General features: G+C 31.8%; 1 protein-coding gene across 1 annotated transcript; it reads right to left on the bottom strand.

Moving 5' to 3' along the window:
• Nucleotides 1–4,341: 4,341 nt before the first annotated feature.
• Nucleotides 4,342–17,893, bottom strand: LOC132722490 (rho-related protein racA-like). Its single transcript, XM_060707000.1, has 11 exons — nucleotides 17,774–17,893; nucleotides 10,590–10,777; nucleotides 9,960–10,128; nucleotides 9,304–9,440; nucleotides 9,008–9,110; nucleotides 8,415–8,605; nucleotides 8,054–8,261; nucleotides 7,105–7,341; nucleotides 6,724–6,827; nucleotides 5,649–5,888; nucleotides 4,342–5,200 (listed from the first exon to the last, which is right to left on the bottom strand). Exons 2-11 carry the CDS (start codon nucleotides 10,773–10,775, stop codon nucleotides 4,985–4,987), a joined length of 1,791 nt encoding a protein of 596 aa, XP_060562983.1. The 5' UTR covers nucleotides 10,776–10,777; nucleotides 17,774–17,893; the 3' UTR covers nucleotides 4,342–4,984.
• Between the last annotated feature and the right edge of the window lie 81 nt (nucleotides 17,894–17,974).

The raw sequence follows: 17,974 nt of genomic DNA, 5'->3' as shown, positions 1-17,974 counted from the left end.
TTAAGTTAAAACTGCAAGTATATATTTATTTAATTTAAGCTTAATCCCCAATACAATATCCATGATATTGGCCCAATTTTAGCAATTACATAACTTTTCCTTTTTACCCGATATTTTCCCAGATCACTAGCTGATGCAAAATTTAAATGGAAATCTAATTTTGATGGAAGAATAAAAGGACTGTTTTTATTGTCTTGTTTTTTCATCTTACAAGGAATAACCCCAGTCCCCTTTTTACTTGGGAAAAGGGTTCCCGTTTACTTAGGGATTTTAAATTCTTCGATTTATTGACTTAACCTTTAAGACGTAAATTTGTTTTTTTTTTTGGGGAATTTTTTTACTTTTTTTAACTTTGGTAATTGCAGAATACTATTCTTGAAGTTTCCCCTGGGGAGAACTTAAAGCGAAAAAGACGCAGCTTTACCCGCTTTTTGGAAAATTACTGCACAAAAATTTGAAGATCGGGAGGAAATGCTTTTGGGTTCAGGTGACCACTCCAAAGATATGAGTCAAGAATTATTTGCAGGGTTTTTCTCGTAACAAATGGCAGGTTGACACAGAAAATAATGCTTTCTCGGCATACCATTTATGACAACAAACATACGAGTACCTTACTGGAGTTCCCCGATGATGCTTACGATCAATAATCAATTTGGGATTGAGAAACCATCCCCTATGTTCAGTGCTTGCCGCGAATTTAATGGTGCGCAAAAGCGGGCTAAAATTAACATACCCGGGGGCATGTGGTGACGTACACTCTCAATGTCCGTAGGGAAATAGGTAAAAAAGGGTTGTGACGAATGGCAGTTGATGTTGTAGAGACCTGAGACCAACAAGTGGCGTTCGTCCCCTTGTGGCCGTGTGTAGTCAAACTAAAGGCTCGGATTGCACTTAATGACCCAAAATATTGCTTAAGTCATTAGAAGCCGGAACGATAAAAAAGATTATTGAGAAAATTATAATTTCGGAGAGTCAACGAAATTATTGGGAAAATGTTTTGTCAGCATGGCCCTTGACCAAATATAAGAAGAGACCCCGGTAAAGTGTTAATAACATCTACCTTGGTCCTTTTTATGGTTTCCGTGACGACGACGGTCAAAAAACCTATTAATAAAGACGGATTAATTTCTGCTGAAATTTAACCCCCCCAAACCAATTCCAATTTTTAAAAACCCCCACTGGCTGATGCATTCGCGGGTAAAAAACTTTAGATTTTTATATATCATCCCCACACAAGAAAAAACAATTAAGTTTTTTTCTATAATCAGGTTTTATTTTCATCGAGTGATAGAATTATGTAATTGTTTATCATTCCACAAGAAAAAAATAAATCCTTTTTTAAGAAAAATTTAAATTCCTTTTTTAATCATAACATTTTTCTCTTCTTTCTTTCTTTTTTTTTTTTTTTTTTTTTTTTTTGGACTTTACAATTGAAAGCCTTTTCCGAATTTTGTGTATTTGCTAGGGAATTTAAAAGAAATAGCCCGGAAAATTTTTCACTGCTGTGACAAATTAATTTTTGCAGTGAAAATATGGTAAATGAAAATACGCTTTTTTATTTCAGAATATTTTTTAATATTTGTTTTAAGATATTAAAATATGTTTTTTTTCAGACCTCTTTTTAAAAGTAATAGTTAATCATAATTTAGCAAAATTTGTTCGTGTAATACCCGTGTCTTGTTTGAAATAATTGTAAATACAGGTATTAGTTTATAGGGTAAAATTTGAAATGTTACCATTAAATTAAATCGTTGCGAATGTAACGCATTTTACTTTTATATTTTGTATTTTAAAAAAGGGGGTTTTTAAAACAATAAAACCCCACATGGTTTCAAATTTTGAAAAATACCCTCTATCCCCCACCAACAAAGTCGGCGCTTGCACATTCAGCCTTTTTCCAGCAGTTGGCGACCCTTTTTTTAAAGGTTTATAGAAGCACATTTGCCCGGTAAAATTGCAATTGTAAAATTTTAAAAAATTTTGGTCAAAAAGGCCCCAATTGCCGCATTTTTTTGTAAGGTTTTTAAAAACTTTTGTTTAAAATTTCGAACCAAAAGGCCCAAAAAAAGGATTTTTTTTAAAAACGGAAAATTTTTTACTTTTTTAACCTTTTTGGGCGTTTTTAAATTGGATTTAAAATTGGTTAATTTAAAAAGCCAAAATTTGAAACTTTGGCACCATAAAATTTGGGTTCCCCAATGGGGTTTTCCAAGGGGAAAAACGTAACTAGGGGACAATAACTAAATTGATTTGTTTTAATGAGTTATCTCGTTTTCTAGGGAACAAAAAACCCACCGAGGATCCCTTTTCGCAAATTGGCTGAAAAGAAATTGAGTTATAAATGCAGTTAAAATTTGGGTGATACAGGGATGGCTATAAAGAGTCGAAAAACAAATAATCGTGTCCCTTTTCTTTTCCCCCAAAGGGGGACCAAAGAAGGGCATCGAAATAATTTAAGAACCAGCTACGCGTAAGACAAACTTCGCAGTTTTTTTTTACAGCTCGGAGGGGACGTTTAAGGCGGCACACTAACTTGCATGAATTACTGCTGGGGTTTTCCCGACAAAGCCGAGGGAGTGGCCCTACAAAAAAGGGGAGAGTCGGGGAGGGGGAGGTACAGGGGGCGTGAGCCCCTGTACAATGACAGCTGTAAGACAGCCATTTGCTTGCACCCAACAGCCTTTTTAAAGGGGCTACCTCCTTTCTTATGTCTCAGGTTTCTGTACATTTGGGTTCCATTGGCCGCCGTACAGGACCTACTTTTGGCTCAAAATTTATATCGTTGGCGCTGCATAGGGGGAAATTACACCACTTTGTGCTTTAAAATTTAAACATTTAAGGAATGACTGTGCATTAAGATTAAACATAGAAACGGCGATCCGTTACAGTAAACGTTGATTATACATGTATAATTATTGCCTTTATATATAAACCTTTTTACAAAAGTATGGGGCTTTTATTCACGTCACAACTTCCCTTTATCCAGGAAGGGAATGGGAAGCAGAGTTGCTGCACATTCTATTTTTGATAAAAACTTTCCCTATAACATTTGGGTTTTTTTTTACAGTTTTTTGTTTTTGTGGGGAAACCATTTTTACGTTGGGAGAGATATTGATACAAAATATCGGATTTAGGGAAAAAGTTATATTTTCATATTGTAAAATTTCCTTGAGTTTACCCTTCTGTAAATATTTTGGGATTTTTTTTAAAATTTTAAAAACCCAATTATTGTTCTAAAAGTAAAAGTAATGGGGCAAACTCTTATAAAAATTTTGAAAAAATATCCAAGAAATTGAATTTAATGTTTAAACTTTTCCCCAGAAATTTTTTACACAGATTGGGGTTTGAATTTTTTTTCTTAAAACTATTTTGGGGAATTTGTATTTTTTTATTTTTTTAAGTAAAGACTTTTTGATTGTAAAATAAAGGAACTGGTACAACAAATTTCAATTCCACATTTTTTTTGTTCTTTTAATAAAAGAAAACCCTTTTAAATTTCTATCATTTTTGCACAAAGGCCAACATGGAGGCCGCTTTTACCACTTTTCAAGAATCCCCCAAATATCAAGTAACGTAGCAGATCAATTAACACCCCAAAAAGGGGTTAAAATCCATAAAAGCAAAAAAGGGGCTCCGTTAAAATTGTTTGTCACAGTTCATAAACTTCTTCAAGGGCAGATGGCCAAAATGTCAAAAATTAATTGTATTTAATAAAACCTCAAAAATTTTGAATCACTTGGCATAAATTTTTCTAAGGAATTTTTATTACTTTGATTAACGGGCTGTCACTGTCAGTCTGTGTTATCCTAAACTTAAGTTCACATAATGCCTTCCATAAAGAGGTCTTACATTTTGTTTTAAAACCTATAATACAGAATGATTTACTACTGGTGTTGGAGGCATCAAATAACCACAGGATAAGAAAACATATTGTTTCTCGTAAAATTTAGTTAAGCAAACTTTTCTGCAAAATGGCGCGCATTTCTGTGTGTTCTTTCGGAGTACTTCGGAATTGATCATATAAACTGTAACTGCCAATCTGACAGTGAACAGTTGGCTGCCGTTTTATGGTGGAATTGCACATGGTAAAACTTTTAACAATAGCAAAAACCTACAAGGCGAAGCACCAGTTTCTTTGTGATATTTTGCATGTTTAGGGCTTTGCTAAAGCAGAGACAGTGTTTCTGAAGCCCGCGTATTTGCAGGTATTTGTACCAGAGAATTGTTAGTGTTGTTCGGATCTCTGACTACAGTAGCTTTTGGGCTTCAACGGAATGGATTTCAACTTTTTGACTGACTCGCTATTGGAGATATATTACCAGTTCAATGAAAACAAACGCCTTTCTTTAGCTTTCAACATTTTGTCTTTTTCAGAAAAAATGACGTGTATATATAACAAATTACGCAACGTCCGTTTAACTATACCCTAAACGGAACGTGACGTTAACGAGCAAATAAAAACTTTGTCAAATAAAAACAGAATCTTTCAGTCATAGCATTGTTACATGGATACAGCAATATACAATACAATATACATAGAATCTTAAAGTAACATATGTGATGCAAAAATTCTCATAATCATTAATAAATTATTTTCTTTTACTGTTGGAAATGGGGTAATTGTATTGTAGATTTGCAATGTTATGTCGAATATGTACTTGATAAAACGTGTTCTCATTTTCCAGGTTGTGTCAGCATTGTCAGACATAATTATTGCTTGTAGGACATTGACGGCAGCTTTAGATATACATGACGTAATTACATAAAGTTCTAACGTCAACATGCTAGTGAAGAAATCGCCATTGTCAAACTGTCACGGACTATCGAAGAACGCGCGTCTTCAAAAACGGAAATGCGCGATCGAAATGCGCAGAGACCTGCCTCATAGAATTCGGAAATAATGCACATCCGTCTGCTTTTTGTATCTTGTGACTGGAACAAGACTGTGTGTGACATGACAAGATACCAATATGCACTTAAAATGTCACATGACCACACATTTATCTGCCGATTTGTCGCCATATTTCTTGTTATATTCTTCCACTTCTTGTAGATATGACACTGGCGGCCATCGGTTTTCCACAACTTGCTTTTTGTTTTCTCCTTTCAATTGTGAAAATTCTTTACGTTGCTCGAATGCTATGTAATTACTGGAGATGAAAAATAAACACCAGTCTGCCAACTGTTTTGCGTTGTATGCCTAAAAAGGGGAAAAACAGGAATATCTATTAAAATTATATTTACAAAATCGGTATCGTATGCCTGCAATAAATAATATTGAAAATACCTTATATATGGAATGTATTAACACATGCTACCAGCATATTTTTATACTCATAGATAAATATAACTACAGGAAACTATAACACATGATAAATCTATGTACATGCATTTATAATGTAATGTAATTAATGCTTCTTCACACGTTGTGTTTGTCAAAAAGAAGGTTATCTCGATGTTCTTCTTAAATGCAATCAGATAACATTTTTGAATTGTATATATTATTTTTTGTTGAAATATCTGGATCCTAGGTTTAATGAGCGTCCATCCGCCCTTCTAGGCACTGAGAGTGCGGACCCTGTTGAAATATCAATATGTTATATCCCTGTTGTATATTGTATACAATACAATTCAAAAATAACAGTTACCTGTGATGTCAGTAATAGGCCTATGACGTCAATTTCAGATTTTTCAATCTGTTTCGTAACACTTCTGTCCACTTCTTTAGTAATGTACAATTCACAAAGGTTAACCAGACGATGTTGTCCGTACTCATCTGCCAGCACGAGTATTCCGACAGCGTCATTTTCATCTATAGGGGAGTGGTCAGTGTATAGATATTCTAAAAATGCTAGAAACGTCTCTTCAGTCGCGTTTGGTATGTGAATCTATAATGGAAAAAGTTTATGTATATAATAAGTATACGTAATTACGTGCTTTGCAATATAACGTTCATCGTCGGATACCCACGGCCGAACCATTAACATTGATTGCATGTTATGTGACATGTTTATCAATCGTGGGTATCCGACGATGTATAACGTTTTGATAGTAAGTTTGTTAATGTAATTGTATAGCGTTGATTATCATTGAACACTCCACAAATCATTGATAGATCTCAAGCTATTTCATATTTTAGCTTCGGTTTGAATATCTCTGCACTAGATTTATATGACAATATAAAATAACCAAATTTTATTCTAATTTCTACAGAGGAGTTACAATGTGAAATAACTAATAGTTACTTGTCACAGTGTGCATAATTCATACTATGTTTGAAGTCTCCGTTATGCAAGTAAAAGAGAAAAAGTAAAATATTAAATTTCGAAAATAAGTTGGCAAAATAGATCTAATAGTATATGAAAGTTAGCTTAAGGTCTTCAGCGTACCCGTTTATATACTATGACATGACGTGAATGCCGCATCAGATGAAAAACAAAAATGTTAAATAGCGGCTTATAAAGTTTTGGAAGCTAGAACTATATGAAAGTTCGACAATTTTGATCAGAAAATCATGGAATGAAACGTTGCTTGTAGATGTTCTAAAAAAATGCATGACCGATTGCTTGAATGTAAGACCAATTACTTAGATGTAATTCAAGATGCTATATGATATATACATGTAGTAAATCCTAGATTTTGCATTTAAATCTGGTAATGTTTCAAAAACGGCATTTTTGCATTAAACTAAACAAAAACAAAGAAATAGTTTGATTGACTAACCTCAGTTCTGTTATTTTTACTTTCTACAAAGTTTCCGCTGAACATGGCTGACATGACGTCACACCGAGCGCTCAATATACATTTATGTGCGTATATGTACTTTCCTGTAAATAATAGAAATAATTAATAATTATTTTATTAGAACATCTTGTTAAATATACATTCGACGATTAAAATGTTAAACACGTACAAGGTCCATTATATTATTTCGTCCGATGGCCCTTATCTTGGTTTAGTTTGAAAAGTTTTAAACAGCTGAAAATTATTTATAATATAAATAAATTAATTAATGTTAATTTTCCTTATCTTTAATTCTGTAACGACAGTCATAATACATAGCGCTATGACTATAAGATAAAAATAGGCAAAGCATTTCCGAACCTTCCACATTGAAAACAACGTCCGATCTATCCGGTTGATTGAAGAAGAGCTCTTTAAGTCTGGCTCCCGTTTCATCATTCAAGTATGTACCGATGCTGGGATTCAAAAATTCTTGTTCCGTTAAAATATTTGTGCATATCGTCTGCAATTGGGATAGTTTGAATATTCCTGCCACGCGCTCAAGTTCCCGGATTTCCTGTTCAGAAACATCGTCTATATCGGGAAAGCGTGGAACCCCTGTAAACAAAGTACACCATAAATTAACATATTAATCAAGAAATGCCGATTTTCAAAATTTAAATGAGATTTATTAAACTTAAAATTGATAGAGTAAATTAATGAAGAAATGCCGATTTTCAAAATTTAAATGAGATTTATTAAACTTAAAAATGATAGAGTTTATTAAGTAACAAATCATATAATCACGTGCATTTTTAAAGCAAATTTCAGAACGTCTTAGCCATGAGATCTGCAATTGTTTTATGAAAAATGGAACAAAACAAAAACAACAACAACAGCAAAAATAATTCTTTAAAAGATCCTGTATTTTGTAATTAATAATGTAATAACGCTTAAGTGAAATTTTGTATATCTTATGTATATATAATTATCCTTCTACAACAATTTCCAAATATCCAAGAATATGTTAAATATATACTGCAAATGTTTATTCGCATTATAAGTAATCATTAAAATATATGCATTCATTTCTTATTGAAAAAAATTGACTTGTACTTTATCGAAAATAAATTTCTTATTACATCCCTTTATTTACATGATATATGTTAATTCTGTTATATCCTTACAAATAATGCTTTTTGAAACTTACAATATTGATAATTCTTCATTTGAGCATTATATTTATGACACAATACCATAAAAAATGAGTGACAGGATCAAATTTAATTGAATTCGTTTCCTTAGATGTAACAATTGAAAGGAAACAAACCTGAGTATAGAAATTCAAGGACACGAACGAATGTTTTGGCTAATATGTCTGCACTTAGTTCTATATTTATATGACGACTGGTTGCAGAAGATTGATTTTTGTCGTCTGCTTCATTAAGGTACATTGCGGCAACTCCTTGTACTGCGCCAGAATTTATTTGCTCCATGCTGTAATTGTCAATGGCGTTTATTTCTTTCATTTGGTTATTCTGTAAAAAAATAATAAAAATAATCACGAGATAGGAAGACCTCCGGTTTCTAAAAGATTCTAGAGATTTTTTTCATTTTCATAATTTTCATATACATGTATTTGTTTACAAATTATCATGTACCTGATAAAAAATTATTCATAATCTGATTACCTTCATAGGTTTTGAAATTCCAAGAATTTTTGCGAAAACTTTTGATGCCGCACATAGAACTGTTGTATGCGCGTCCAGACGATGCTTTTCCTCTAGAACAAACGTGACGTCACAGTGTTTCGGATCTTGAAGCATCCTGTACCACTCATCACCAAAGGTAGATGTAGTTATTTCAATTTTTGGTGCAAATCCTGAATTATATAACGTATATGTTAAATAAAATTGTGCAAAAAGACATTTACAGTTACTGATACATCTTATTTTAAAACCTTGTCGACCGTTTTTATATAAATCATTACAATAGGGCAGGTGTGGATAGTAATACTTTAATTGATTAATACATCTTGTTGCATTTAAGATATCATACTTAATGTCTTTAGATATATATGCTTACCAACTAATGTAATTCATTATCTTATTTCAAAATACATTAAGCATTATTTTTCTATTATATTTCATAGGTGGGACCTTTTATTATAACAACTAATACAACAGTATCAGCTGCAAAAGAACATATATACAAGCATATTTGAGGAGCAGAGTTTCGTTTCTAGTCTTAAAAAATACACGAATAATAAGAAAACAAAAATTACCAGTCTGAGGCATGACAGGGGGGTTTGGAATTTCTTTTTTCCTACTACCAAACAAGCCGCCCCTTTTCTTTGCAGACGGTTGACAGTTTAGAGCAGTTCTTATCTGTTGAAAAGAAAAGAATTGGTTGTTATGAAAACGTGGTACACTAATAGTCAACAGATAAAAATAGTTGTTTATTTTTTGTAGATTATACACATATCAGTATGTCTGTCTGTTCCACTTGCAATGTCAGTATAACAGTTATTTAACTTTCATTTTAGGTAAATATTAGCCAAAAATGTCATAAAATACTTACAGCATCGTCAAAACAATCCTTCAATCCTTGCTGAGTTAACGCACTAGTCTCGCAAAATCTCATTCCGAGAGTCTTTGCTACTTTAAGACCTTCATCGTAGCTGACCATATCTTTACGAGAACTCGTCCCTCTTAAATCTGCATTGAAAGATTTTTAAGTTATAAACAATTGAGCTGCGCCATGACAAAACCAACATAATGGGTTTGCGACCAGCATGGATAGAGACCAGCCTGCGCATCCGCGCAGTCTGATCAGGATCCATGTTGTTCGCTATCAGTTTCTCTACTTGTTATAGGGTTTGTAAGCGAACAGCATGGATTCTGCTACAGTTATTGTTGTTGTTGTCATCGTTGTTTGAAAAGTTACATTCACAAAAAATTAAAGCCAGAAAGTCAGAATATTTAATTAAGAATGCTAAATTTTTTCGCCATGTTATAATTACTCTTATTTAGTTTGCTTATAGCTCTAAACATGCAGTTAACTGTTAGGTCAGGTCCAATACAACTCAACTGGCTTTAGATTTTTTTTTCTTAAATTTCTTCGATTAAAAATAAATTAATTCAAAATATTAGCTAGACAAGTCCAGCACTTCACAGCGATTTTATGAGGGTAAATGCTAATTTTAGAAGTTTTGGTCACGTGGTTGTGATACTTACCCATCTTACAAGCAACGAGAACCAATGGAACATGTGGGCAATAATGGCGCACTTCGTGAACCCATTTATGCTGAACATTCTCAAATGAAGACCTCATTTCAATGGAATAACAAATAAAGAAGACGTCCGTCTGAGGGTAAGATAATGGTCGAAGACGATCGTAATCTTCCTGAATGAAAATATACATACATGTAGTTGTAATTTTCATATTGTTTTTACTATAAGCTACATATAAAAATTGTAACAGCAACTAGAATTTATAAAGGAGTTGCCAACGTCCCCCATATAAATTAAATGGAACTTTGACGGAGTCCTCTTTTTTCTTGTAAAAAGGCGAGGGGCAATAAATGATTTAAAAATACTAGCTAGGTTCATATTGATGATATGCTTTTGACTTGAAGCAAAAAGATTTGAGCTGATGTATTGTAATTTTGTAACAGATAATCAAATATTTCTACCTGTCAGCATCAATGTATATAATCTGTTGTTTTTTTCTTTTTACGTTCGTACATATGTTATACAGTTTTGGAGAAGTAACAAAAAAATCTTAAGTATATTTCTTTGGTAAAAAAACTTATCCAAAACGTTATTTATAATGATTGCGGGACCAAATAAACTTTTTATACTCACTTGACCAGCAGTATCCCAAAGTCCAACATTTACAACCTTTCCATCTACTATAACATTGGCACAATAGTTGTCGAAAACTGTCGGTACATATTCGCTCGGGAATGCATTAGTAGTATAAGAAATCAGCATACAGCTTTTGCCGACGCCGCCATCACCTACCACTGTTAACTTCAGATTGGTAGCCATTACTAGAACAAAATTAATGTAACGTAAAAATGTAACATATGAATTGATCTTTATGGAGAAATGCCGGTGAAGAACATGTACATTTACAAATAGGCATGTTAATGTATCTAAACTCTTTTCTTTTTTCCAATTTATACAACTAAACTTATTGCCTTATCTTCGTACAGATCAGCACGATATTTTGTTGTTGCATGTGGATGTGTTCACAAGAATCCTGTTCTCGTTGTCTGTATATTTAAAAACATTCCTTTTTTTTTAAAAGTTTTATAAATAAAAAAATATAACTTATAAAAAATGTCTGTTATTGTCTATATAAAACATTAAAAATGTCTCATTAAACTGCTGCATTCAAAGAAAAAGGTCAAATTAAAAATATGAAATAAATAATTATATACATATATATATATATAATGTAGAAAAAAAACATAACGGTCCAGCTGTGTTCAAAACAGTATTTTTGCTTGGAATTTACATCATCAATGATAAATATAATGCATCAATGTGGCCATACCACGTGACTTTTCGGGTACGGAACACGCCGATTTTTCACCCGATTCAGGTATGTTTTTTATTCATAACTTATTTATTACTCAACCGATTTTGATGAGATAAGGCGCAGAGTATCCGTAATTATATCAGTTATCTACGGTATATCAAAATTCTGAAAACCCCTGAATGGTTTTTGAGAACATTCGAGTACAGGTTTCTTTTCATAGCCTGGGCCGAAGGGAACGGTACACACTCATTTGGCATAACAGGCGATTTCTAGCAAGTCATATGTTTTTTGACACTATTTCATAGAAAAATACATGTTAAATCTGATATATTTACTATGACCAATGTATCGAGTGAATGCAGTGATGTTTTAGTATATTTTCATAAAGTGATGTTGAAATGATACGGAACACACTTTTATTTCAAAAGATACGGCACACACACAATTTCTGTCTTTGTAATAATTCTAAATAAAATATATTAAAATTTAATTTCAATTATAATGTGAGTGATTTTTTTTTCATAGTTATACATTTTATTAATTTAAACGAGAACTCTGGGACCTGTTTTGCAAAGTATCATTATGCCTACAGTTTGATGTAAACAGGATTATTAAAAAAATGAAAGAACATTTTGAGAGTACGTTGCGCAAAATTCGATTTTATATGTTGAGCAATTAATATTTGGCTATAAAATGTTAAAATTTTAGGGAGGGATACAGAAGACATTCAAAATTTTGTTTTGTTTTGATTTTCATTTGAAACAATTAGGTATATTCTTTTGGATTATAAAGCGAATTGTGAAATTCATGGACATCTGTTATGTGCGATTATTATTTCATTTAATTTGTTTGTTCGAATATATAAATGACTGTCTAAACGTAGTATGAATATATAAACAAACAAGAAGTTAGGAGTAAGTTGGAATTATATGTTCCTTGCAAAATGTTGTTTGAATAATCGAATTTGGAGAAAAAACGCTGGTTTTGATGTAAGTGGATTTTTTTAAATCACGGAAGTTTAAAGTTTTTTTTTTTGAGTTTGAGTTCATGGATATGTGTGCTTGCGTGTTTGTGTTAAAAATAAAATGATATTTTAATAATACCCATTTTGTCAATCAAATGCTATGGATTTTGGAGGCAGCGTTCTGTTTTATATACTACATGAAGTAGGTACGAGACCACAAGTGACTTCGATGTTTCGATTTTTTATGTGAGAAAGTTTTCTTACTACCGTACAGAATGTCGGTCGTTTTACTCAGGTGTCCGTTCGTTCGTTCCTTTATTTATACCCAAAGGGGCACTTGTAAAACTCGAAAGTCGCCACATGATATAATGTCAATTTTATGAGCCGTGAAACCAAACCAAAAATGACCTAATTACATGAATTAAAAGTTATTTTTAAAGCTTCATGCCTTTGAATACTAAAAATTTAAGCAATGGCGACTACATTTTTATTTGTTTGGGTCGTCAGACCAAACAAATAATGGTAGCGAAATTTCAGGCTCTGATATGCTTATTTGCAAAGTAAGAAAGGAGTCCGAACCCCTGGAAGCGGTTACTTACCTTTATATGTACTCTAACGCTGAAAAAATAAGGGGGATCACTGTGTTAAGATTGTCAAATGACGGGCGCATTAATTTTCAAGCCTTCTCGGGAGAAGAAAAAGTAGTTCCCGATTGGTCAAAGATTTCAAATATTGTGTAATTCTTTACAGATATACATGTAATATTAAGCTCCATGATTATTTACATCAGTGTCAAACGAAATTAATAAGGGTTACAAACCCTAATTTAGAATGATATGGTTTTCTTCAGGCTGTTATCTTATAACTTCCCCGTGGTCGAGGGGTTACACGCTCGTTTAGGAAGAGAGATGTCCTGAGTTCAAATCCAAGTTAAGGCAACCCATGTTTTTTTTGTTTTTTTTTAATTGTTTAAGCCAAATAAACAATGAATTACATATCAGTGTTGCAATAAGCCTTATAGTCAATTTACTACAGTTATGACACTAGAAACAACATTGGTGGCACTATACAAAAACAAATTGGTCTACAATCTCACAGCCTTCACCTTTCTGACATTCTGAGACCCAAACAAATTCAGCGCCTTCTGTGATTTGATTTAATTGAACATGACCATGATATTGCAAAATTGTACCTAATGACTTGCTTATTATTAACAAAATATAAATATATATGAATTGTTATCAAGTAATGATACTTTTCAGCGATTGAGGTCATGACCTTGTTTTATTTTTTCAGGATGAAGCAAAAATACATATCTTACTTCACTTAAACTAAAAGAAATAAAAAACAACAATAAACAACAATAAACACAGCATTATAACAACATTTTCTTTCTATAGAGCGCAACTACCTGATTCTGTGAAGATCGAAGTGTTTAACAAGTTTCAAGTTTCAAGTTTATTGGCAAATCGACAATGAACATTGTCTTTGGCCATTTACACACATACATTATATGGCAAAGACATTTAACAGCAATATAACTATAAACATGTTTACATTTTACACTGATATAATCAAACAAATGTACAGAAAAATACAAGTTAATAATCAATCAATTTTATACTTAAGAGACAATGATTTAAGAATTCGTTAAGAAGCCGTGAGAAATTCTAAATAATTGTTTCGGCATTTCATTGACTCATCTATAAATTTCGCTATTTTAAAAAGTTTAAATTTATTTTTTGTTGACATAAGCTGTTTGAATTTATGCAAATTTGGCCATGGGATATTTCCCAAGTATTGTCTTCTTAAATCATCATATTTATTACAACATAGCAAAAAATGATACTCAGATTCAATAACATTTTGATTACATAATTTACATAATCTATTCTGTCTATCAATCCCATTAAATCTCCCTTGTTCAATTTCCAAATTATGTGAACTAAGTCTAAAGCGAGTAAGAGATTTTCTTGTAGTCTCATTGCTAATTGAAACTAAATAATCTTCAAACTCAAAAAATTGTTTAAACTTACAATAATAGTGTAATTTCGGTGAAGTATTAATTGTATGATTCCAATCTTGAATAAACTGGTCCCGAATCCTACTTTTAAATAAACTTAAATAATTTGCATTACAGTCGTAATTTAAGCGAATATTTGTAAGACCTAAATGATCAATAATTGAATGGAGTTTAGAAGCCCAACAATTTGTGTTTACATTATTACATAGGTCTCTATATAACATATACATAGGGGAGTCGGGAGTTTTCATAAACTTTAACCAAAATTTTATAGACCTTTCTTTACAAATGACTGATAATGGGATTCTGCCAAGTTCACCATAAACGGCAGATGTTGGAGTTTGTTTTTTAACACCTAAGATATATTTACAGAAACGTAAGTGTAGTTTGTCAACATCTTTAAAATTGTACAGACCCCATACCTCTGACCCATATAATAAAATTGGTGCTATCATGGAATCAAAAAGTTTAAGTTTTGTTTTAATGTCTAGACTAATATTATCGAATAAAGACAATAAATTGTTGTAGGCTCTCAGAGCTTGATCGTTCAATGCTTTTACTGCACCAGACATATTACCAGTATATGTAAATCGGACACCTAAATAAGTAAAGTTATCAACATATTCAATTTTCTCTCCATTTATAAAAAACTCATTTCCCCTGACTTGTTTACGTTTTTCAAAAACACAAACTTTTGTTTTATTAACATTAATTTTGAGACCCCATTTTTCAGAATAGTTATATATCTGGTCTATTTGAGATTGCAAGCTTGTTGGATCAGTAGTGAATAGAACTATATCATCAGCAAACAAAATTAAATACATTGATAAAAGTTCTAGATCCTTATCTGTCATAGTATCAAAGTTCAAATTCTCAGCAATATCATTGATAAATAATGTAAATAACAGGGGAGATAATGGATCGCCTTGCTTTAATCCTATTGTAACATCAAAAAAGTTAGATAACTCCATAGTATTTGATATTTTTACACATGATTGTACATTATTATAGATAAGTTTAATCATATTTGTCATTTTACAGCTGAGACCTGCTTGAATAAGTTTAACCCATAGGGCATCTCTATTTACCGAATCGAAAGCTCTTTGATAATCAATAAAAACGCAATATAACTTTGACTTTTTAGATAAAACTTTTTGAATTACAGTATGTAATAGAAATATAGCATCAGCTGTAGAGCGACCATCACGAAAACCAAACTGCGTATTATTAAAAATATTCTCGGTCTCGCACCATTTATTTATACGATTTCTCAATAGTAGAGAAAATATTTTACCAATAACATTTACCAGTGTGATTCCACGATAATTTGAGGGATTATCTCTATCCCCCTTTTTATATATAGGGACAATCACACCCTTGATCCAGGCTTCAGGATATACACAATTATCATGTATATGATTAAAGATTGTACATAAATATGGAGAAATGAAATTCTTTGCGTTTTTAAAAAGTCGGCAACGGTATTATCAAAATCGCCGCATTTATAGCGGTTTAACAATGAAATAGTTTTTTTTATTTCATTACATGTTATAGGACAATCTAGCAATTCTACACTAAGAACATTTTCACGCTCACAATCTTACGCTCCTGGGTCAAACTGACATTGGGGTTCATTTGAAATAGTTGAATAATAATTTTTCAAAATCATTTAAGTTTATATCATTGTTGTTCGAATTTGAGCATTTGAATTTTTATATTTACTTCAAAAATTTTCTAGGGGACGATTTACTCATTTGTGACATTTTTTTCAATTGTGACAATTTTCATTTTGCTTTCCGTTTACAATTCATATAAATTCTTCTGTTTTGCAAAAAGGTTAATTTGTTTGCATCAGACATATTAAGTAAAAATGAGCGTTTCGAAGCTAAAAAAATAGCTTTAGTTCTTCTACAATCCTCATTAAACCATGGTGATTTACGTTTGCGTGACTTCGGACTTGCTCTAAAAGTTTTGCCGAAACATTGAGCTGAGATATCATGAATAAGCTCAGAAAAATTGTTTATACATTGGTTAATATCATAGTCACCAGATAAAAGATTCTCATTTATATCATCAAACAGGATAGTTTTGCTTTGTAAAACATTATGAAAATAGTCGGTCTTTGAAATATCCCATATAATTTTATCACATACAGGAGAAGTAATTTCTGTGCCTTCAACAAAACAATTAATGGAAAACTTAATCGGACAATGATCCGAAAAATCGTTCAATTCTAAAATTTTCAGTTCATTGATTGTGTTATAATTATCGCAGCCTGTAATCAGATAATCGACCATACTAGATACGGGTCTATTTCTATACAATGCATGATAAGTACAAAAACCCTCTTCCAATCTACCATTCAATATACATAAATCATTTTCTTTGCAAATAGTTAATAGTTTTACTCCAAATGGATTAACTTGTTTATCACAATTTACCCTAGGTGATTTTAAATAGGACAATTACATGGAGGTTGTAAATGTTAAGCGTGATCTCTTGAAATACAGTGCACAAATTCATATAAACATTAAAAGTAAGCATTATGATACATTGCAAAACAGGTCCCTGGGTTCTTGTTTAAATTAATAAAATGTATAACTATGAAAATAAATCACTCACATTATAATTGAAATTAAATTTTAATATATTTTATTTTAGAATTATTACAAAGACAGAAATTGTGTGTGTACCGTATCTTTTGAAATAACAGTGTGTTCCGTACCATTTCAACATAACTTTATGAAAATATGCTAAAACATCACTGCATTCACTCGATACATTGGACATAGTAAATATATCAGATTTAACATGTATTTTTCTATAAAATAGTGTCAAAAAACATATGACTTGCTAGAAATTGCTTGTTATGACAAATGAGTGTGTACCGTTCCCCTCGGCCCAGGCTATGAAAAGAAAACTGTACTCGAATGTTCTCAGAAACCATTCAGGGGTTTTCAGAATTTTGATATACCGTGGATAACTGATATAATTACGGGTACTCTGCGCCTTATCTGATCAAAATCGGTTGAGTAATAAATAAGTTGTGAATAAAAAACATACCTTAATCGGGTGAAAAATCGGCGTGTTCCGTACCCGGAAAGTCACGTGGTATGGCCACATTGATGCATGGTCTTTCAAGTAATCAAATACAATAAACGCGGCGGACAAAAATAATGCGCAGCCCATAATTATATAGATCTACGCGTACATTTAATACATTAATATATATTTAATAATGTATTCAAAATCATTATGTAGATATATCGATCAATGTGTATAGTCCGTCCACTAACCTTTCCAACAGAGGCGAGAAATCCATGTTCTTAAAGTGTTTTTACTACATAAAATTAATAGTTATTTTCATGTTAGATTTAGATCATTTTATCAATATCAACAATTATTTCTCTACATACATGCACGTGCACTGTACATGTAATTATGACTGTGAAAATCAACGAGTATAAGCAGATTATAATTAAGCATATCATAAGAATGTCTGAAAAATAACTTACTGAATATTTTTTCCAAAGTTCTCTCAATATTATTTAATATATCAATCCAGTTAGTAGATTTATTTCAGAATTTAAACTAATTTAACGTAGTTTCATTTTAATATATATATACGCATGCAGTCTAAAAATATCATTAAAATAATCTAAATATACCAACCAATCGTTGTCAATCATTACAAAGCTATTTTTGGATTTAGTCGA

Source organism: Ruditapes philippinarum, unplaced genomic scaffold (genome assembly GCF_026571515.1).
Source record: "Ruditapes philippinarum isolate M1 unplaced genomic scaffold, ASM2657151v2 ctg1660_1_1_1_1, whole genome shotgun sequence".
Taxonomy (NCBI): Eukaryota; Metazoa; Mollusca; class Bivalvia; order Venerida; family Veneridae; genus Ruditapes; species Ruditapes philippinarum.
This window is presented reverse-complemented; position numbering and strand designations above follow the sequence as displayed.